Below are 22,443 nucleotides of genomic sequence, written 5' to 3'. Positions count from 1 at the left end.
AATAGTGCCTCTATAAAAGATGGCCAGGACAGAAGGAGAAAGATATGGGCTTCTCATCCGACACAGAAAATGCAAACGCTGGTTTGCAAACTTTACTAAAGATAATGTATGAAGAGACCAAGTTATATTGTTCATTATCTGTACCCCCCGATACTTAATGCTATTGTCCACCTCCACAGCTACACCCTTAATGACTATGCCGGCTCTTTCTAAAATCAACAATTATCTCCTTTTGTTTTTATTAATATTCAAAACCAGGTTATTTTTATTGCACCAGTCCACCAAAGCCTTCATCTCCTCCTCCACTCATCCCAAATAAGACCCACCACTGCCATGTCATCTGCATACTTCACAATATAATTCGTAGCAGACGTGGCACAGCAGACATGGGTCATCCAGGTGAACAATAACAGACTCAGGACACAGCCCTGTGGAGAACCCTACTTCAAGGAGATGAAACTGCAATTTTTCCTTCCAACTCGCACCAACTGGGGCCTATAAATAAGGAAATCAAGCTTTTTTCAACAATTAACTCTAAAGAATAATGGCGGCTAAATTCAATTCAATTACATTTTATTAAGTCTGCTATCAATAGTGATATTTAATGTGTATTATTAAACAGAATCATAATGACAAATAGTGTTAAAGAAAAAATGTATAATATTTACTTTGTCCCAAAGATTACTAATATTTTGATAATTACATCTATAAACTTCAGTATTAAAAAAAAAGTTGGATTTTGATTTCTCCACCAAGAAAATAATGCCTTTTGCTTATGGAAACTTTGATCCAGCCAAAGGAATTCCACCCAAAGAGACAGATCCCAAAATACTTTGGAAGATTTTCTCAGAAGAATACAAGACGCATCTGGAGAATGGCACAAATCAGCAAATTTTCAAGTAGCAGGACTGTCCTCTGTAAAAATTCTATTTAAGAGATTCTCCAGCCACCAGGAAAAAAAAAATCCACATACCCTTCAATAACATTTTGGCCCCATATGTTGTGGAGGGGTGAAAAAGGAAGTGTTTGAGAAATGGGAAACAAGGAACTTCATGACCCTGTAAATCTTTGATCTTTTCTTAAATGGGATAAATCCTTCATTACGTGCTAATAAAATCATCCTGCAATATCCCATGTTACAAAAATCTCCTGGCTTTATATGTTGAAACAAATACGCTTACCATTTGTTGCCTTGCTTCCTCATAGGCGCGTTTTTCCTCTTCCAAACGAAGCCTTGCCTCCTCTTCTGCTTGCTTTTTCTCTTTCTCTTGTCTTTGTCTTTCCAATTCTTCAAATGTTAATTTAACTTTACCAGGAGAGGGAGCTTCATTGCTTTCATTATCAAAGCTTTCCTCTTCATCCTATACAGAAGGTTCATTTCTCAGATTTGCACCCTTTTGAGACATGCAGCCTAAAACAATTTTCTCCATAGTTAACTCTAACCCTAACTCTAACTCTTACTTCCCTGGAAGAAACTTTTCCCTCATTCAAAGAGGAGGGCTATTTCTAAATAAATATGCTTTGGAGATCATGCAAGAGTTTTATATGCCAATTAGCTTACCACATCTGGCGAAAAATATTTGACTTCCTTTAGAGCTTCTTTTTCCTGCTCATATCTCAGTCGCTTTTCTTCTTCAATCTTTCTTCTTTCTTGTTCTTCTCTCTCTCTCTCTCGGTCCTCAAAACTTATTTTCATCCTTCCAGGTGATTTGTTAGCTTTTACAGGAACTACCGTCACTAGCAGTGACTCATCACCTTCCTGTTGTTAAAAACAAAGATTGCCATGAACATTTGAATAGGGTAGTTGCCAATGCCTGTGAATAATTTGCTTTCCATACAATGTTCAATTTTTAAAAAGCGAATGGACAAAATCTGTGACTGCATAGAAACTCCAGTAATGGATAATCTTTGGATAGCCAGACATCAAAGGAAGCTGCTCTTCCCATGTAGATATTTGCACTGTACATGATTTGACTCAGACAATCCAGCCTGTTGGATTGGATATCAGAAAGGATATCAATCCAATAGAAATTTCCCTTCCCCCATAAAGTTCTTTGTGTCCCTAAAAAACAGCTTCAAAAATAGAACCACCTATGTGGAAGGGAATATCAACAAAAAAATCATCTGTTTCCTAGAAAACACATGATCTATATGGAAGTATAAAAACTTTTTCATGAAGGGCTCAAAGGCAGAGTAGTTGACTAAAAGATACCCAGTAAATTAACTTCAGACTCTAGATTAATCTACTAGCAATACTACATCACAACTACCGTAGTGTCTATTGAATATTTAAAATACCATATATTATGCCTTGCTTATTTGGAAAATAGGAATCGTAATTACTTCAGTCCTTAAAGATTATGGTTGAGTGGCTAAGACGTTGAGCTTGTCGATTAGAAGGTCGGCAGTTCAGCAGTTCGAATGGAGTGAGTGATGGAGTGAGCTCCTGTTACTTGTCACAGCTTCTGCCAACCTAACAGTTCGAAAGCACGCAAAAAATGCAAGTCGAAAAATAGGGACCACTTTTGGTGGGAAAGTAACAGCGCTCCATGCACCTTTGGCGTTAAGTCATGCCGGCCACATGACCACAGAGACGTCCTCAGACAGTGCTGGTTCTTCAGCTTAGAAACAGAGATGAGCACCGCCCCTAGAGCCAGAAATGACTAACACACATGTGCAGGGGAACCTTTACCTTATGTATAAATATTATACCAATATATTGCCAGAGCTCTATCACACTTGGTACCAAAAATTCTATTACAATATTATTGCTCAGGAGAAAAGATCATCCAACAATCCTAATTAATGTGTTATGCAAAATATTGCTATCAATTCAGCCTTCCTTTTTGCCATCTCTGTTCTTGCTAAGATCTCCATTCCCTGTAAATAAAGCCAAAGCCATATTATGTGGTTTCATAAATACATACTGATGCCTAATAAATAAAAGGCATGGAAAAATCTTGTGTTGAATACCCCATTCAGCTACAATGTAGAGAACACTGACTGTAAGCATATGGAAGTTCCATTGTCTGCTACAGAAGCATGCTATCTTAAAACATTAGACTCTTTTAATCTAAATATTATATAAATATTTCTCCTTTATAGTATTACAGATCAAATTATTTACATTTTTGGATATTTAACAGTTCAACACAGTTATGTTTAAGTACCCAAACCATAAATAATTTGATCAGAAATTAATTATTTAAACTGAAGTACAATGTATATTTCAAATTATGTCACACTATAATACCTGTAATCAGGTATTAAAAATTCAATAATTATTATTTGAAATTTAAAGATAAATACAATGTCAGCTTCATTAGTTTTATAATCCATATTATTTATACCATGTAGTTCAAAATATCCTCAAAAGAAAAAACCCATTCAAGCATTGATTAGAATCATCTAAATGTTAATTATTAAAATAGTAGGCAATTGCTTGGATGAACTTATATTTTAAAAGACTGTTAAAGGCAAGTTATAACATAAGGATTTAAAGAATTATTGAAATTCCATTTGTAAATATCAAAAATTTCAGTTAAAGAAATGCGTAGAATAACTGCTTAAGTACACAAGTAGTTAACTTGTGTGGATTAGAGACTTCCATCATTTGAATATCATTTGGCTATGAAAAAAATTAAAAATGTGTATGCATGTTGCTTTAAAGTTACATTATATCGTAATTATGCTATTATAAGTAATTAAGCATGTGTGTAACAATGGATGTGACACTGAATCCATGCTGTTAAGAGATGACTTAACAGCTGTATGATTTGAATTGGTAAATTGCCTGTAAATACATGGTAGATGAGAATTGTGTGTGTGTGTGTGTGTGTGTGTGTGTGTGTGTGTGTGTGTATGTATGTATATATATATATATATATATATATATATATATATGCCATCTAAAGCGACAATCAAAATAGAAGAATAACTATAACTAATAACAAGAATAACACTAATCCCTTATAATATGACTAATAGTATCTCATTAGCACATGCATTAAGTCTAATGCTGTTTTTTACTGACGACAGTTCAGTCATTCATCCATCTTACATTTAGATATTCATATTTTGTTTCTAAGGTAGAGTGGTTCATGAGTGTGTGGCTGGATCATACTTGGCCATTATTTGCTCTAGGTTGCTAAAGTACCTATTCTGACGCATAACCTTTGATTTACAAACACAGTGGCTGTCTTTGTACCTCTTGCTATATCCAAACCCAGCAAACCACATTATAGTACTCAGTGTGAACCCAGTTAGTGAATGGTGGACATATACAGTAAATGAGTGAGACATCACCTAAAGTCATATTTGGTTAATTTTAGCTTAGTGTATTTATTGAATCAGACATTTTGAACTTGAACTCACTACAGCCTATTTAAATATGTATGTTACATAGCTAAATGTGACTTTTCAGCAAGCCACAGTAAAACTTGAATAAATGTGTGTATTGCACGTAGTCCACAATCTGTATTGCACTTAGTGTCAAAACGCTGCTCACATTTAGCTACACCACATTGCAAAATTTGATCACAGTAGATATAAAGAAGATAACATCAATCAGAAAACAAATTTGGTAAAATAGTGTACAATTATTCACTGACTAATAACTGAGAACCACAAAGATCATTTTATAAAGCTGAAACAAAATTAGGCCAGAAGTAATTGTGTTCACACTATGTTCTGAGTTGTGATCTTATGCCTTCCCAAAATTTTACTTGACACAGAGTGCTTTTGAACAGATTCATTACTATGGTAATTACAGTGATTCAGAAATAGGTGAATGTTGTGTTGTAAAAAAGTCTGATTACCTCTGATGTCGATTCAGTTCCCGAATTGTTTAACTGTTCATCAATCTATTAAATAAGAATTTTACACAATATTGTTACTTTTGTTCCTTTCCCTTCACCTTTAAAAAAAAGCATAAAATATTCTTGAATCTGAATAAGCAATTTTCAAAATGTGACACTGAAAAGTGCTAGTATAATGCACTTCTGCTTTCAATAAATACACTTGATGTCTGTTTATGTATTAATTTGTATAAAACTCATGCTTTCAGAGGAAACTCAACAAGGAGATAATATTTTCATTCCTTCTACTTCCATAAAACAAAACGGAATAGCTTGTAAACTATCAAGCTGAACAGAGTCTATCTACCAGCTTTGGACTGTGGGCCCATTTTAAAAATCATAGTCAATTAGCAAAAAGAAAAAAGATTGGCAAGTGTCTGGTTCAGAGATTCCCAAACTTTCTCGATCCATGGCACTTCTAGTGATTCTTGATATGCCAGGGTGCCTTGTGAGTTTTCTGCAGTGCCCCCCGCATGTTGCAGTGCAGAGTTTGGGAATGATGGCCATAATGAACTTTCATAATAGTTGCTGAACTCTGAAAACTACATACTGTAGAAACTTGACAATAAATTTAATTGTGTTATTTTTATTGCCAAGAATAGCATCCCTTTTTCCCCCGTCCCTATGATCTGAAAATCCCTTGTAGATTTGAAAAGCATGGTTAGGGGTATATTTTGTTCATACAATTACAATATATATCCCAATTAATGCGTTTTCTCGGTACAATTTTTCATTTGGAAATTAATACCTAAAACCCTTCTTTTCTTCATTTTGTTTAATTCCACCAGCAAATAATTTCAATGATGTGTCCGCTCAAATACAGATATGGATATTGCATATTATCTAAACTGAGCCACGTATAAAACAAGTTGGTCTTGTTCTCTTGTATTCTTCATCCGTTCTTCATCCTACCTGCTCAGTATCTTTTTTGATTGTGTTAAATCTAAATCTAATGAACATAGCATTCTTTCTCTAAAGAAACTAGCATGTGATTTCAATGGCAACAACTACGTGCTATGCCTTAAAGATGAACCTTGATGACATTCTTGGCTATATCACCAACATTTAGAACTTCTTAAGACATTAAGCATTATACTTTAGGGCAGGGATGAAATCTACTTATCTTCACTACCGGTTCAGAAGTGTGCGCACCCAGCGTGTGTCACGTGTGATTTTAGACCCTCTGTGCATGCGCAGAAGGTCAAAAACAAGTTACTTCCTGATTAAAACCAGGAAGTAATGATGCCCAGGCAGGTGGACGGAGCCTCATGCTGCCGCTGCTACTGGTTCACCAAGCCACCCACCAACACCGCTACCGGTTCACCCGAACCGATGGGAATACTGGCTGGCTAAGAGAATGATCATTCTACAGTGTTTTGTCTGATTTTATCTGATTTGTGACAGTAGACTGTTGATACATGTACTTTATCAAATTTGAACTACTTCTCTGACTTTGGCAAAGGAGGAAAAAAACTTTTAAACAACGTGGTCAAATTTTTTGGAACTTTTTGGAGCTTTTTATTTGTAACATAATTTTCTAGACCTTTTTAGTTTTAATCTGAATAATTATTTTGGGGTTACCTTTTAATACTCTTATATTCATTCTCTATTAATTAGTTTAGCATTAGTTCACATTAATTTTATCAATTAATGTAAATCTATGATATATGATCTCTTTATTACAAATGATCTATCCTAGGTTTTAATTAGCAACAACTATGTGCTATTCTCATAAAACTACTATTGAATTATACAACTGTTGATTAGTATCATTATGAGTACAGCATCTTCATGTCTACAATAATATTAAAAACTATTAAATTTAGTTTTGGTCTACTCTACAGCAATGAATACAAAATTTATTTATTTATTAAAATTTATATGCCGCTCTTCTCCCGGAGGACTCAGGGCGGCTCACAACCATCACGTAGAATAAAAACAATAACAATAACAATAAATAAAGTTTTTTAAAAATACAATTAAAATCCCACAATTAATTAAAAACTCCCAGCAGATCAGACAATTTGTTTAAAAAGTCATGTCTTCAGGTCTTTGCGGAAAGAACGGAGGTCAGGGGCTGTCCGGAGCCCAGTGGGTAACTCGTTCCAGAGGGTCGGTGCGGCCACAGAGAATGCCCTCATCCTGGGCGCCGTCAGCCGACATTGTCTGGCAGACGGCACTTGGAGGAGGGCAGTCCTATGTGAACGCACTGGGCGGTGGGAGGCCGGTAGGAGGTGCTCCTGCAAGTACCCCGGGCCCATGCCATAAAGGGCTTGGGCCTGGAATGTTTTATAGTATATAAAATATACTATAAAACATTTCAAGGAACTTTGTTACACTATCTATCATGAAATGAACATTCCAAATGATTTAAATTTAATGCATTGTCCTCCCCGTTTTATGTATATGTGAATCCTTAGTGCTAATAACAGAAGTATGAAGGGTTACTTGCTAAAGCTACATATAGTTGGAGCATTTCTGTGACTTCTTAGTAGCATTTAATTATACAGCTAAACAAATTGTTTGGAAGAAAAATGTAATGCACTTATTATAAAGGTAATCTAAAAATAACTTACTGAAGTAATATGACAGAGTTTTTATCCTGATAAAGGATACTAAAATATCTAGTGCTATTTAATGTCTAGTCATTACATATGATCCCAGACACAATCATCATTTTCAGTATAAACATTAGTTTACAACATAATCATTTTGCTAATTTTATTCCATATTTTTTAAAAAGGAATTTTAGTACAAAACTTTAGTCTCGGGACAGTCTTTAAATTGAAAGTTGTTACTTTTTAAAATTTAAATAGTAATAATTTGCACAGATACTCCGGACACAAGTTTCATTTATAGTGTTATGTTTTGCTTCTTAATATTTGTATCCCAGTAAAAAGCATGGTTATTTTTTATTCAAAGAAAACCAGAAACATCTTACCTCATTTTTCTCTGTGTCTGCATTCTCAACTTTTTAACGATTTATTGAATAAGCTGTTATTAATATAATCAACATAATTCACTAATACAAAATTCAAACCACATTATGCTTTAGAGTAATATGTAAACCCAACCTATGTATCTCACTGGTAATTTTCAATACAAGGAAATTTTATTTTGCTTTCCCAACTTTGAATTTTAGATATTTGGCTTAGTAATATTGACATTTTCTGTCTCTAATAATATTAAGTGCTGTATCTTATGTTAAGAGACATACATTTGGTAACAATCAATTACCAGATTTATGTTTCTACTTGTGTATCATATTTGGCATTCTATTGAGAAAATAATAGCATTAGGAGTCTGATCCCAGGACAAAGATCTTTTTAAAAAAACTTACCAGTTTAACATTAGGCACAACATATCATGCGATAGCATAACTCTAATAAGATGCATTCACAAATACTATAAAAAAAGTGGATGCCACTGCAAAAGCCAAAAGAATCAACTCTCCCACCCTCATACTGAAAGCAAACTACTGAAACTACAGGTGGTTAGTGACTCAAGTTCAGCTTGATTAACTTCTTGGCTTCTTGGCTTCAGAAAAAAAATCTACTTCTGAGTGAAGTTTGACCAATAGGGCTAACCTGCTAGAAGAATTTATGGAAGAGTCTGTGCTCTATGAAAAAAAATATTGAACAGGTCATGGATATAGCACTAGGAGTTGCAGTTAGACTGGGTAAAATTTAGTTCCACTCCCTTCTTCCTGCAAGAATTTCCATAAAAATTAAATCCCTTCTGGAAATGAGCTATTTTATTGGCAAAAAGAAAGCACATTTATTCTAACTTGGAAAACTGCAGGAATTTCAGATCAATAAAAGTAATTTGCCAACAACTTAAAATATTAAGTTAGTCTTTTAATATTTGCTTCCTGGAGTCTGAGACATGGATAAGAAAAGAGACCACATGTTATAACTAAGTGTTCAAAATATTTACACACACATACATTGCAACACTAATATTATTTTAAAAAATTTCATACACAACATGAAGGCTTTCCCTTTGAAACTACAATTGAATACTACTATCCTTATCCAAATTTGCATGGCTATTTTTATATGTGAAGCATATTTTATCAAGCTCAATAATCATACCTCATGAGCTTTTTTGGCCAGTTCCCTCTGAATTTTTCTTTTTTCTATCGAATCTTGTTCAATTCTTCGCTGCCTCTCCTCTTCCATCCTTTTCTTTTCTTCTTCTTGCCTCTGCTTTTCCATTTCTGCAAACTTTCCTTTGACAGTTCCTATGAACAAACAAAATAAAAATGAATGCTTCCAATACACCTCTGGCTCTTTTTTCTAATTCATGTAGGAAATATTAAAATATTAATATTTTCTAATTATCCAAGCTACCCAAAAAGAGACATTTGAAGCAATAAAGCATTATCCAGATTTCAAAGAAGAAATTATAATGCCTACGGTACAAATTACACATGAATCCATAAAATCTAGGAGCATTTTATGTATATTTTTGCTACAATGAAGTACTGTAGTTATCTAAGCTCTGCAGCTCAAATTTCACAATTAAGATCGGGCTATTGTAAATATGGGTTGGAGTAAAAATTAGGCCAAGAGTTTGCAAAATATGTGTGTTTAGGTTACCTTAACTAATTTTATTATTGAAAGGTGTTTAAGAGCTATGAAGTAGTAGAGTTTCTACAGATACATAGATGCTTGTGGAGAGTAATTTTAAACATCCACACTTTAAATTAGTTCTGAAACATGTAAGCAACTAGTAGAGTTCAACTGGAGCAAAATATGTTGTACAAATAGTCATCGCTTACCAACCATTTTTTCAGCAACTGTTTGAAGTTGCAATGGTGCTGAATGAGGGTACTCTGCAGTCATATAATTGCGATCTAATGCTTGGCAACTGGCTTGAATTTATGACTGTTGCAGTGCTACAAGATTACGTGATCACCATTTGCATCCTTCTCTGCCAGCTTCTTATAAGAACAATTAATGGGGAAACCGGCAGTTGTCAAATTACTATTGTCAAATTAGACTACTTCTATCTTATACTTATCAGCAGGGAAGTTGGAACATTCTGTGCCTGCTATGGTAATCAAATCACTTGAAAACACACCTGGAGAATAAAGTGGCTCCAGGCTGGTAGATTAGTTTGAAGTACTGGGACAGAAGCTAAGGGACTAAATTCTAATATTGCTTTAGGCATGGAAACCATATGGATTAACTTGAGTCACCATTATCTTTTCATCCTAAAATGGGACAGCAGCAAGATAACTTGCCATTATATTAGCTATCCATTTATCTATCCATCTAAAATAAATATATATTAATACATACATTAATATATTACTAGTAAATACATTTATCAGATGGGCAAGTGGCATTTTGCTTCAATCTTGGTAATAGTGCAGAAGTGGAATGTTTTAGACAATGTACAGTGTCTAAAGCATTGATAATGTAGGTCAAGACCTTTATAAAATTTTCCTTACCTATCAGTTTTGGAACATAGGCTTTCTCTACTTTAGAAGAGTTTTCTTCATCATCATCAGAAGCAAGAAGTTCTTTCATCTGAATAATGGATCAAAGATATTAATACGGACAATCTTAAAAAATCTGGTACATTTTTGTATCAGATTGAAATATATTTTCTATACCAGCATTATAGTATAATTGAAATCAAACCAATAGAAACAAATAATAATTGCAAAGGAAATGACCTCCTGCTTTCGCCTGTTCCATTCTTTCTCTCTAATATATTGTTCTCTTCTTCTTTGCTTTTCTTCTTTTGTTCGTCTCTGATTTTTTTCTTCCCTTGTTTTCTGCATGGCTTCAAATTTATCCTTTATATCACCTTTTCGAAGTTTGGGCACATAGGACTTTTGTACAGGTTTAGATGAAGAAAGCAGAATCTTAGTGAAGATGTAGAAAAGGCAAAGATCAGGAAAGGATGACAGAAGCAAATGAAGATACATTGCACAGTGTGTTAGATACGTAGATACATGCTGTATCTAGCACTTCCATTTTTATGAAAGAAATATTATGTAAATGAAAGAGAAGCAGAAATAGTGGGAAAAATAAATTAAAGATGTCGGACAAAAATAATGTATAAATTTGCCTAAAGGAGTTTTACCAACATTGATTGTTTCATTTCTCCATAGAATTGTACAAACCATGCTTGCTTCCACCATTCCCTACATTTCTTCATATATTGCTTTTGATGTTTTAAACTTTTCACTTCTTTTAGAGGATCCCATCCAATTCTCACCAAATGTTCATTCCTTAAACAGATCTCACACTATCCACCAACCTTTTACCGGCATTTCTACATTTTTGTCCATTTTCCAAACATTCTGACAAGGTCTATAAATTTATCAACTTGCCCTAGTTTTTACCATTTATGTATAACTTACAATTATTCACTCAATTTTCTTTATCAAATCTAAATGTCTTAGTCTTCAATGATTATTAGATCAGTTCTCTTTGTTGCATCATATAGTCTAATATTCACTGCAAATCATTCAAATTCACAGCCAACAACAAAAGGTTGATTTCATCCTGTGGTATATACACACATTCATGGTCCCAGTCAACACACTTGTAAAGTTATGATAAGCATTTCTTGTACATTTGTCTATAAATAGATTAACCCCAAGCAAGGTACCCTTATCTATCTTCAACTCAGTAATGAACTATTTATTATTATCCACTTATTCTCATACATGCTTTACTTCCACATTTAGCAACTAGCCTTCAGTTTCATATTTTGTAAAATATTTCACAACTCTAGCATCTTTATTTGTATATTTTCTCTAAATCAACAAAATGCCTTTGAACATAGCATTCAGGCTTGTTAACACTAATGCACTACAGATTAAAAACGGAATTAAAATTTAATTTAATTTAATTAATATTTTGTGGACAAATTTTATTCTATTAAGGCATTCATTTAAAAAACCCTACTAGTTAAAACATTTTAATTTTAATAAATCTGTCTGCATAAATATGACATTATCTCCCAGTATTGCTTGATGAATCGTAACTTAAGCTTCTTTGCATTATTTTGAGATTATAGAGGATCAGCAAAATTCCTATTAAGTACTTTCCTTTTGGATCTCATACGTACTTCTGTCTTATGTGCGACGTCAGTCATGATTCCTTTCTGCAAATCCAGTAAGAAATGTCTGCAAAAATGTCTGTCTTCTGTTTTACCTATACAAGACATAAACAATATATATATTTGCTTTTTAAGTCTTCTAACAATTTAAAGAACGGAACCATCAGAAGTCTAATAACATTGGCTTGAGTTGGGCAGGCAAGATCTTCCATATATGGGCTGCAAAAACTTACTTTCTTTGTTATCTATGCAATGTGTAAACTACCCAACATCCAACAATTCTGGGAGGCTTACAATTTAAAAAAGACAAAAGTCAGACTGTAAGCAACCCAAAAACAAACATATACAATAAACCAAATCAACCTGTCTAGTAGGAGATCAACCATCACCCTGCCCCAAAGCCTGGGAGAATACTGTAACCAGGTCTTTGACAGATTCCTAAACAACATGTGAGAAGACATCTAGATCTCAAGGGACCTCATTCCAGAAGGCAGATGCTGTGATACAGAAGATACATCTCTGGGGTCTCTCTAGATAAGACTGCTTGATCAATGGGACCAAAGCCTGCCAACTGGATATATGCAAACTTTCTTTGCTGCCATCAAGTGATCATCCAGATTCTAGCAGTTCAAATATGAAAGACCTAAAGCAGGATCTAGCCCTAATTATTTTCTTTTTTACCAATTCAGTATATGTCAGGTGACTCTCAACCTACAGACTCACTTTATACACATGACCATGTTATGATGACTAAAACATATTTAGCTGAGTTCACAGACTCAGTGACACCATGAGGATTATAAGTGGTTGTATCAAAACCACTCCGACTTGCTGGCTTCGTGTTCTGAGCCATATAGTACCACCAGCTTTACAAAGGCATGATGCACTAGTGAGAGAATAGAAAAAAAATTATGAACAACTCCTCCCTGTGCAGGCCAACTTTCGTCATTTATCAGCCAGAAGACTAAAATACAGGAAGCCCCATTTGCACTTGCACAACATCTGCCCAACAACTTTAACATCGATTCTCAATAGAAAGCCAAAAGGGTCACTGAACACCAGACATAGAAAGACATATAAATGACCCTACAAAAAAGATGCCAGGCTTTGAACTACCATGCCAGCAATGGACAATCCTGAATAGGGTTTGGACCTCACATGGTGTCTGCTGGGACTCACAGTATAAATGGGGCATAGTATCTTCTCATCAGTGTGACTGTGGGGTCCCATATCAAACTGTAGATCGCATAGTGACCAGTTGTAAGCTGAGGGCATATACTAGTCCGGTATCTAATTTTTTTTTTATAAGATACTGTTTATCAGCATTATATAAACAATGCTGTGCTTCAATGGTTAGATGGTCCAGAGATTAGTATTTGAACATAGATATTTTTAGCATTTATATTTTATTGTGCCTGATTAACGAGACACACAACCTGCCTGATTAATTGGCAGGCAATTTGACACACAAATTGCCTTCTTAACCTGGGTCCATATAGCTACTTGCTTTCCCTAAAACTAAGCGTATTGATCAATACTGGAGCACCATTATTGGATTTGGATAATAAAAATAAAAGAGCCATTAATGGTGGTTAAAAATAACTAGGCAAAATGGGCAGCATATTACACAAACAAGTGCAATGGCTTACTGTGCTGTGGTCTGTGAACTCAGCCATTGTTGTGGTCCGCCAGCAGCCTGCAGAGCTGACAGCTGAGTCGGACAGTGAGGAGGCTGGGGAGGAACATGGGCCAGTCCTGGACTCTGGGGAAGGCCAGGATGAGGGCTCTGCATCGGAGGCAGAGATGGGGCCAGGGCCATCTGGGAGTGATGGGTGGACTCCGGAGCCTCCAGAGTCGGACAGCAGAGAGGCAGATGAACAGGAGGAGCCTGTTCCTAGTGCACACATGCGCAGAGCTGCCAGAAGGCAAGAGCAGCTAAAGCAAAAAGGGATGACTCGGGAGTAAGGCCAGGAGATGACTGGCCCCTCCCATAAGGCTTAAAAGAGCAGCAAAGGCACTTGGGCTCTTTGTAGGAAAGCAGCATTACTAACTCTGTTTCCAGTCAGAGTCTCTTGTTTCTGAACTTCGTGGGGCTTTGCCAAGTAAGGCCTTTGGCAGGGTGTCAAAGAAGATAAAGGTTTGTGATAATCCTGAAGGATTTCTTCCGAAGGACTTGTTTTGCAATTAATTTGGACTCAGCTGGGAATGAAGTAATTCTCAGCTGTTACAATAAAATAGGTTTTTTTGGGACTAATTGTGTCTTGTAATGACTAAGTAAGCCTAGGTCTCAACAGCCATTCAGGCAGCATTACAATTCCTATTTCTTGTATATATTTTTTTTGATCCTTCAGCATGTTCATATTATTGTACAGCCAAAACCTGTACCATTCCTCTCATGAAACTGCTTAGTAGAAAAATCTTTTCCCTCATTTGTTTACAAAATCTTGACTCTACAGTTTACAGAAAGCTAAATGAAGTCTTCAAGCATAGGAAAAGCAAACCCACAACCCCAAAAGTGAGCAACTAACTTGTTCCTCATCAATTAATAGCTCTGTGGAAGATGTTATGACAGCTTGAGAGAAACTTAAACCTATATTTATATTTGTCTCCCATCTTTATTATTTTTACAAATAACTCAAAGCAGTGAACATATTCAACACACCTTTCCCCTCTTTATTTTCCGTCACAACAACAATTCTGTGAGATGGGTTGAGCTGAGTGGGAGTGGTTGTCCCAAAGTGAGAGGGAGTGGTTGTCCAACCTGGCTTTTGTGGCTAAGGCAGAACTTGAACTCACTACCTTCAGTTTCCCATTTTAGTGTACTTATAATTATTTCCCTTCCTTGATTTAATTAACTTTTTTACAGAGAGTGTTACTTGTTAAACCTATTTTAAGTTTTCTGGATGGGTTGATAAAGACAAAATGTGAAATCTTCCTTGAATCAAACTCTATTCCTAGTGACTACATGTATATATTGCATAGTTATGTTATCAATAATACAGAACTAGTTTGCCATTCAATTTTTCTGGATATATTTTTTACTTTCAAGTCTACTACAGAGCTGTTAATTCCACACTGTCATCCATACAAATACTAATAAATCTACTTAGTTTTTTGAGATCAGCCAAGGTCTGAATAATATTCCTTCTGAACTCGCAGGTTTGCAATTTGTAGCTAGTCCTACATCCACCCCTACTGGTAGCTTGAAACTGGCTAGAATCAAATTTTGCACCCTCCATTTTAGACAGTAAATGCCTCTTTGTCTTTTTTAAAAAAGTGAAAATGTTATCTCTTCAAACAAGATGAGGTCAAGAAATAAGTGCAGCAGGAATTCCAGAAATGTTTATTGTAGCATAGAATAACAGAAGCTTAAAATCTTGCTAGATTTTTTTCTCTTCTACTAAGCAAGCACAAGGCGGGAATTTTTTTCTACTAAGAATTTTTTTCTACTAAGCAAGAACAAGGCGGGGATATTTTGAGCTGCTTTCTCATGCTTTCTGTTTTCAGAACTGAGCAATTTTTCCTGAAATTCCTGCCTTAAAGGTTCCCTTTCCAAGGCCAAATTTACATTCCTTCCCACTTGTAGAGTTATTCAAACAGTTGCCATTTGGCACAGATGGCCATTTCCAGTAGCCATTTCCATGTTAGACTATTGCCATATGTAGTACATTATAGATTAAATATAATCTTCAATTAATTCAAGTGCAATTCAATCGGCTTGCAATTGTAGAAAGAACAATTTTTTCTACACGTGATCATCAAATTTGTCTTCAGCACCCTCTATTTTTTTAAATAAGAATTTTGCATTTATTCACATTAAACTTCATGATATTATTTTTAGCCCACTCTCTATCTAATCCTACTAAGATTATTTGGAATTTATTTCTGTCTTCTGCCACATCCAGTTTTGAGTCATCTGCTAATGAGGTAAACATTCCTTCAATCAGGTAATTATATTAATATATGATTGAGGATCAAATCATGTAGCAATAGATCATTCTAACCTGATGAAAAATTTCTAAGTAGTTGATCCACCTCAAAGTCATGCAATCTAACCTATATTTAAATGTTTTGTTAATCAGAACATCTTAATTAAATGCTCTGTTGAACGCAAGATATATCTGCAGTATTCCAATAATCTATTAAGAACTTCAAAAAATAAATCTGACAAGACTTATTTTCGTCATATCCATGCTGACTTCTAGTAATCACTGCACTGCTTTCAAACTGCTTGCTGACCAATCACTTTATGATTTCCTCTAGGTTGGTCTGGGGGATTGATGCTAGCTTGAGCGCTTTGCACTTCCTTGGAGTCTCCTTTGCACACTTTTTGAGCATAAGAATATTTGCTTTCCTCCCATCATTTAGAATTGCTCTGGGAATTCCTTTTCCATAGGTTTCTATTCTTTTTATCCTCCTATAATGAAAGTTCAAACTAATTTATTTCCTATACTTCTAAGTAACAGTTTATAAATAAATGGAACCAATGGACTTTATGAGCTTTCTGATCTTGAAACTGTTTCATAGGCTTTGATTTAGATATTCTTTCACTTATACCTGTGTTGCACATCCTTATCCTAATGTCTTATTGTTGGTCATTTCCAGTCCATATAATAACTCTTCTTCAGAGCTCCAGTGGCTCATTAAATCGAACTGCTGAAATCAATGTACAATCATAGAATTTTACTGCTTGCCCATCTGCTTCCAAATAGAAGTGCTGACCTTTAAAATCCTTAGTGGCCTGGAATCTATCAATATATTACAGGTAGTCCTTGACTTACAACAGTTAATTTAGTGACTGTTCAAAGTTACAATGGCACTGAATAAAGTGACATGACCATTTTTCAGAATTACCACCTTTGCAGCATCCCCATGGTCACATGATCAAAATTCAGATGCTTGGCACCTGATTCATATTTATGACGGTTGCATTGTCCTGGGATCATGTGATCCCCTTTTGCGACCTTCCGACAAGCAAAGTCAATGGGGAAGCCAGATTCACTTAACAACCAAATTACTAACTTAACAACTTCAGTGACTCACTTAACAAGTGTGGCAAGAAATGTCATAAAATGGGGCAAAATTCACTTAACAAATGTCTCACTTAACAACAGAAATTTGGAGCCCAGTTGTCATAAGTCGAGGACTACCTATACTAAAATTCTTATGTTTTTTTGTTTGTCTCTTTCTACTCTCAAGTTAGCCCAAATGATGCAATGCACCGCAACAATTTTTGAATCAAGCTATCTAGATATCTGCTAATTCAAAAAATGCATTAAAAAATCCAGGACCCATTACTCCACTGGAATTGAAATTTCCAGAATGTTCAGATGAGTTTTATTTGCAAAGTTGTGGTCATCACAGCATCTTCATGGTCAGGTGATCATGATTTCAGATGCTCCTTGCCAGTTTTCCACAAGTAAAGGTTAATGGGGAAGCTGGCAAGAAGCCAGAAATTGCTCCTGCTCCCACTGCTTTTTTGTCCACTTGTGTAATAGCAGTACAATTAAGTAAAATTTAATGTTCAATCTGGTGACATCAGACTGCATTACCTTTTTCTTAAAGAATAGCCCAATGGATCACAGGGTTATTTGTTTATTAAAACTTCAAAAGGTTAAGGAGTTAAGAGTTTATTACTGCCTCTATAATTTCAGTAAGAGTATTTCAAGAAAAACTTTTGGAGACAACAGATGTTTGAGGCTTGTAGATCAGGTAAACAATCTGCAGGGCACATACTGACAAAAAGTCTGCCATCATTTGGTAGCAAATGCCAGAAGGCAGTGAGAAACTAAAGGAAATAACAGTAATTACATTGCTTAATGTATCTTTAAACACTAAGTCTCACCATGCAGGAGAGGAAAACAGACTGAAAACTCTGTTCCCATCCATTGCTGACGTTATAACATTTATGTGGATCTGTGATCCACACCAACATCTCCAAACAAAAAATGTAACTTCAGGTCCAAAACAACCACCCATCCTTACATTTTTGGTATAGATACTTAATCAAATAGAGCTTTTCTGTTAATCCTGTCATAACATGTGACTTGAAAAATAAGATACAACAGTCCACATGCTCCTGGCTTAGGTTAAAGCATCTATCTTCCAAAATGTACCATGGATAGAGTTTTACTTAATTTATTACCCTTTCCTGCATTCTTGAGGGCAGATAAGATTCCTTAATATCCCTTTCACAAAAGATACTATATTTTAATATGCGTCATCTAGAACTATTGATAGTCAGGCAGCATACAGTCAAGTGACAAAGAAAGTACACCCACTTTGAGTTCTATGATTTTACATATCGGAACATAGTAAAAATCATTTGGTCCTTGGCAGTTCTTAAAAGTAGGTAAATACAAACCTCAAATAAACAACAACTTATAACATGCTATTACACCATGTCCTCTTCACATGGCTTCTTCATTTCGGCTTTCTTTTTGTAAAATAAATGAAGACATGGTGTAATATGTCATGTGTTGTTGTTCATCTGAGGTTGTATTTACCTACTTTTATGAACTGCTAAGGACCAGATGATTTTTACTCTGTCCTGATATGTAAAACCACAGAACTCAAAGAGTGTGTACTTCCTTTTTCACATGACTGGACAAGTTTCATTAATTATTCCTATGATTGTTCGATACGATCAACAGAGTCACAAAAATCAATCTATTCAGGTGCTAACAAACTCAGAAAAGCCATTAAGTATATTGAATGACCAAGCAGAAAACAAAGTTGGCTCCATTTTAATTTCCAAAGATTTTCTGCCAAATTTCATTCCTTTGACCAGTTTCAAATGTTTGCAGCGACTGCCTGGAATGGGCAACACAAAAAGTGGTGAATACCAACAACTGAACTGTTTTCTCACAGGGAAGCTTCCTGCATCATTAGGATGTGCTATTATTCCAGCAGTGGCTGCAGAGTTGGGTTAACGCAGTGGAACACAAATGCATACAAACATATATGCAGACAGACACCCCAGATATTTTGCTGGTACTGTACAGTTTATTATAAAGGACTGAATAATACTTTTTGGTAGCTTGCAATGGTCCTGTGTGTTTTAACATCTACCTACGGGAGAAAAGCAATGGTGAAAAATATATAACTACAAATCAGACAGATGCAGTTTGGGGAAACAGCAGGATATATATAGTTAAAATTAAACACTAGATGTATAGGATACTGTGTGGCATTCAACTACATATCAATAAAACGGCATGCTCACAGAAAGGATCAACATGGAAGGAAAATGTGCCAATGCTTTTCTTTCAATACAAGTGGAAACAGGAATTTTTTGGCAAATATAACCTGAACACCAGCATATGCAGATATTACAGGTTTTATAAAACCAGAATTGCAGGTTTATAAAAAGGTGGGAATATTTCTCTAATTAGGAACCCAGCCCATTTTCCTCTTTGATTTTTTTCCTTCCACTTTGAAATCATTACACTTAAAGCAATTTGAAGGGCCATCAGCTGGCCTCTTAAAAATGTTTTTTTAAAAAAAACTGGTATATACTCTCTCTGGGTGTTTGTGTATTCGTGTTTGTGTTTTAGAAACCACTGGTCAAACTTTCCCAAAACCCTTAAAAACCACAATTTGACTTCTCCCTGCTCCAGAAAAAATACCAGTGTCTTCATTCATTTGACCTCTTTAACCACCCAAGACATTGTGGTGACTGATGACAGTTGGATTACTAGACTCAATCTTTATTTAAATAGGCCTATCAGTTTCTGAATCCAGTGTTATTCCTTTCTTTCCTCCTCACTATGGTATTTTGTATAAGTGACAAAAGTTTTCTTTTTACCTATTTGCCCTGGTACAATAGAATAGTGTTCTGGAATCAATATAAGATCTAGTTGGGATGGAACAGGTGAAACCTGAAAGCATTGAACTGTATTTTGTTATTTATGTTTCTTTGTTGGTTCTATTGTTGTCTCTCAAAGGTTCTCCTAGACTCTTAATTACTGCTGGAAGGTAATGGCAAGGAGGGCCTTTGCCCAGTTGCAACTGGTATGCTACTAGAGACCCTTCCTGGAGCAGGTGGGACTGCCTACATTGACTCATATCTCTATCACTACTCTCTTGAATTTCTGCATTAATTACCCTATGGGACTGTCTTTGAAGACCACTTGGAAAGAGAATACTTACAAAGACTGGATCTCTAATAGGACCAATTGTTTAGATTGACATACTGGAAGTTTGAAAACTTCTCATCCCCAAACATCTAATATAGTGAACAAAACTTTTCACAAAATATTTTCACCAAAGGCAAACTGGTAAAAATAAAAAAGAAGTAAATTGCCCCAGTCCCGATTTATGGGAATGAATCAAAAAACAGTTTTTTCAGCTACCCACAATCTTTACTTCGTAAGTATGTCTGAATCCAAGTGGAATGCAGAAATGGGAAACAAAGCATCTACAAACTAAATAGGCTAGGCAAGCAAAAGTCAGTTTTGCATTGAAGCTCTCTGAACATAAAATACACAAATACATAAAAGCACTTATAAATTCATAAATGTCTGCAAATCCCAAGATGAAGCCCTTCTGCATAAGACCAGGTAACATCTGTAGATACTGCATTGCCTACTTAGTACAGTCATAATCCTCAAGGAGAATTAGAAGCAGAAGTAACCCTTCTACCTCCAAAACTGCATGCCCAATAGAAAGAAAATCCAATGCATCCAGACACATAAACAGAAAACAACCAGCAAGTCTCCATAGAGACACTACCAATTAGGCAGAGATTTGTAAAGACTTCTGGAACATCTCCACCTTTGGGATAGGAGCTACATGATATCTGAAGCAATATCATTCCATAGGACAGGTGATGCGACAGAAAAGTCCTAGGTCTGGGTCCCAACAGATGGGCCTATTGATTGAAAGGACCCAAATCATATTGGCTTTGCCTGATCTTACCAGATGGACAGAAAACATGGGAGACAGACAATCCCTTAGAAAACTTCAGAAAAAGAATTCTACTTTAATATTTCTGAAAGCAGACAAATGAACATTGAATTAAGCAAATTAAATTAATTCAACAAACTTGTCCCCATGTATTTTTATTTGAATTAGCAGCTGGTGCCAGACTAACATCATAATAACTAACCTATATTTAAAAGAATACATGGTATTATTTATTGTAGCTCAAGTGGATATATAACTATAATAACAGGTTTAATAGTTTACTTTCTCAGTGCATTATTTCAATACATGTTACAACAATCCTGTAAGACTGGATGCCATTTTTTTAATACTGAAACTGTCAAGGTTCAGTTCGAAGTTGACAGAAACACTATAACTTAAAAAATAGTTTGTTTACTTCAGTTCAGAGAATAGACATGAAGCATTGACAGAGGTATAGATACGTTGGAGACACTGCACAGCACTTACAGATGTACAGAATAGCCAGCTATGAATACAGTTAAAATATTGATATTTTAAGTACCAGTATCATCAAAATCAAATAAAACACAACACTTTAGACACCCCATCTCTGTCTTATTTACATGCCGCAAAGTAATATAAAACATTGAGCTCTGTTAATATAATTCAGAATCACAATGTAAAAGCTCATTTCTACATCCCATCAAACATGGCACAAAAATGTTTCACTAACCGTCTTTTAAAAAAACATATCCTCGTGACATTGCTTTTGTCTCATCCCCAGTCCAATGCACAGGCTGCTTAAATTCAGGTTCATCAGTTCTGGTTTTGGGGTTCTTCCTTACAGCTGTTAATGCAAATTCCTCCAGTTCCTTAAACTGACACAAAACTCAGCCTGTATGAATTATGCCTCCCCTCTAATCTTAGTAACAAGGCCAGTGAATGGGGCTGTCCTTGGAGTTTTGTTGCAGGGCAATTCAAGGACAGCAATTGGTGGATTCACTTGGCTGTATTTCTCTTCCCACAGCATCACCAGCCAGCCAGAAAACAACCACTAATCATTTTCTTTAATGTGTAGTGGGACAGGTTTGAGACAAATGAATGGGATGTAGGTTTTAGCCACTTTTCAAATTGTCCAATAGACAAGTTACTAATGCTGAGGTGCGCCACAGCTGTGACTTGTGACACTGTTTCTGTACAGGTATTTAGCAGTCTTCTGAAAAAGAAGAAAAACTAAACTCATGTTGAAAAATAGCTCAGCAGAGAAACTGATCATCCAGAAGGGAGCAAGATAAGGCAGGAAAGAATACTTCTGATATAGTCATGGTCCCTTCTGGTTCAACCCATGGTCTCCACTGAGTCATTGATTTGTCAGCCTGGCTATCTTTGGACGTTAGTCTAAATCTCTTTCAGAAGATTGTTAGATGCATTTCAAAACTGTCTGACTGACAAGTCACAGCTGCATAGCAACTCTGCATTGGCAACTTGTTATGTGGCTAAACACTCCATCTCAGACACATAACCACACTAACTCAACTTTGCCCCACCATATATTAAGGACAATGATAGATGGGTTTTTTCATGCTGGTCAGTGATGCCAAGGGAAAAGAAATACAGC

The 22,443-nt window shown here is 35.5% G+C and overlaps 1 protein-coding gene across 12 annotated transcripts in view; it reads right to left on the bottom strand.

Annotated features, from left to right (window-relative positions):
• NEXN (nexilin F-actin binding protein) overlaps nucleotides 1-22,443 on the bottom strand; it is a 35,747-nt gene that overhangs the window by 10,570 nt on the left and 2,734 nt on the right. For 2 of the 12 annotated variants that reach the window (XM_034437040.3, XM_034437039.3), the window contains exons 2-8: nucleotides 11,949-12,034; nucleotides 10,543-10,734; nucleotides 10,315-10,393; nucleotides 8,951-9,099; nucleotides 4,818-4,862; nucleotides 1,562-1,759; nucleotides 1,182-1,361 (exon numbers count right to left, since the gene is read on the bottom strand). In XM_034437040.3, the coding sequence (XP_034292931.1) occupies nucleotides 1,182-1,361; nucleotides 1,562-1,759; nucleotides 4,818-4,862; nucleotides 8,951-9,099; nucleotides 10,315-10,393; nucleotides 10,543-10,734; nucleotides 11,949-11,975 (870 nt within the window). In that variant the 5' untranslated portion in view covers nucleotides 11,976-12,034. Of the gene's footprint in view, nucleotides 1-1,181; nucleotides 1,362-1,561; nucleotides 1,760-4,817; nucleotides 4,863-8,950; nucleotides 9,100-10,314; nucleotides 10,394-10,542; nucleotides 10,735-11,948; nucleotides 12,035-21,558; nucleotides 22,439-22,443 lie in introns of those variants that run through there. The other 10 variants (XM_087889851.1, XM_087889850.1, XM_087889853.1 and 7 more) reach the window with 7 other exon arrangements.

Source organism: Pantherophis guttatus, chromosome 3, assembly GCF_059756535.1.
Source record: "Pantherophis guttatus breed Tessera chromosome 3, ASM5975653v1, whole genome shotgun sequence".
Taxonomy (NCBI): Eukaryota; Metazoa; Chordata; class Lepidosauria; order Squamata; family Colubridae; genus Pantherophis; species Pantherophis guttatus.
Note: the sequence above shows the minus strand (reverse complement) of the source record. Positions and strands in the feature narration are given on the sequence as shown.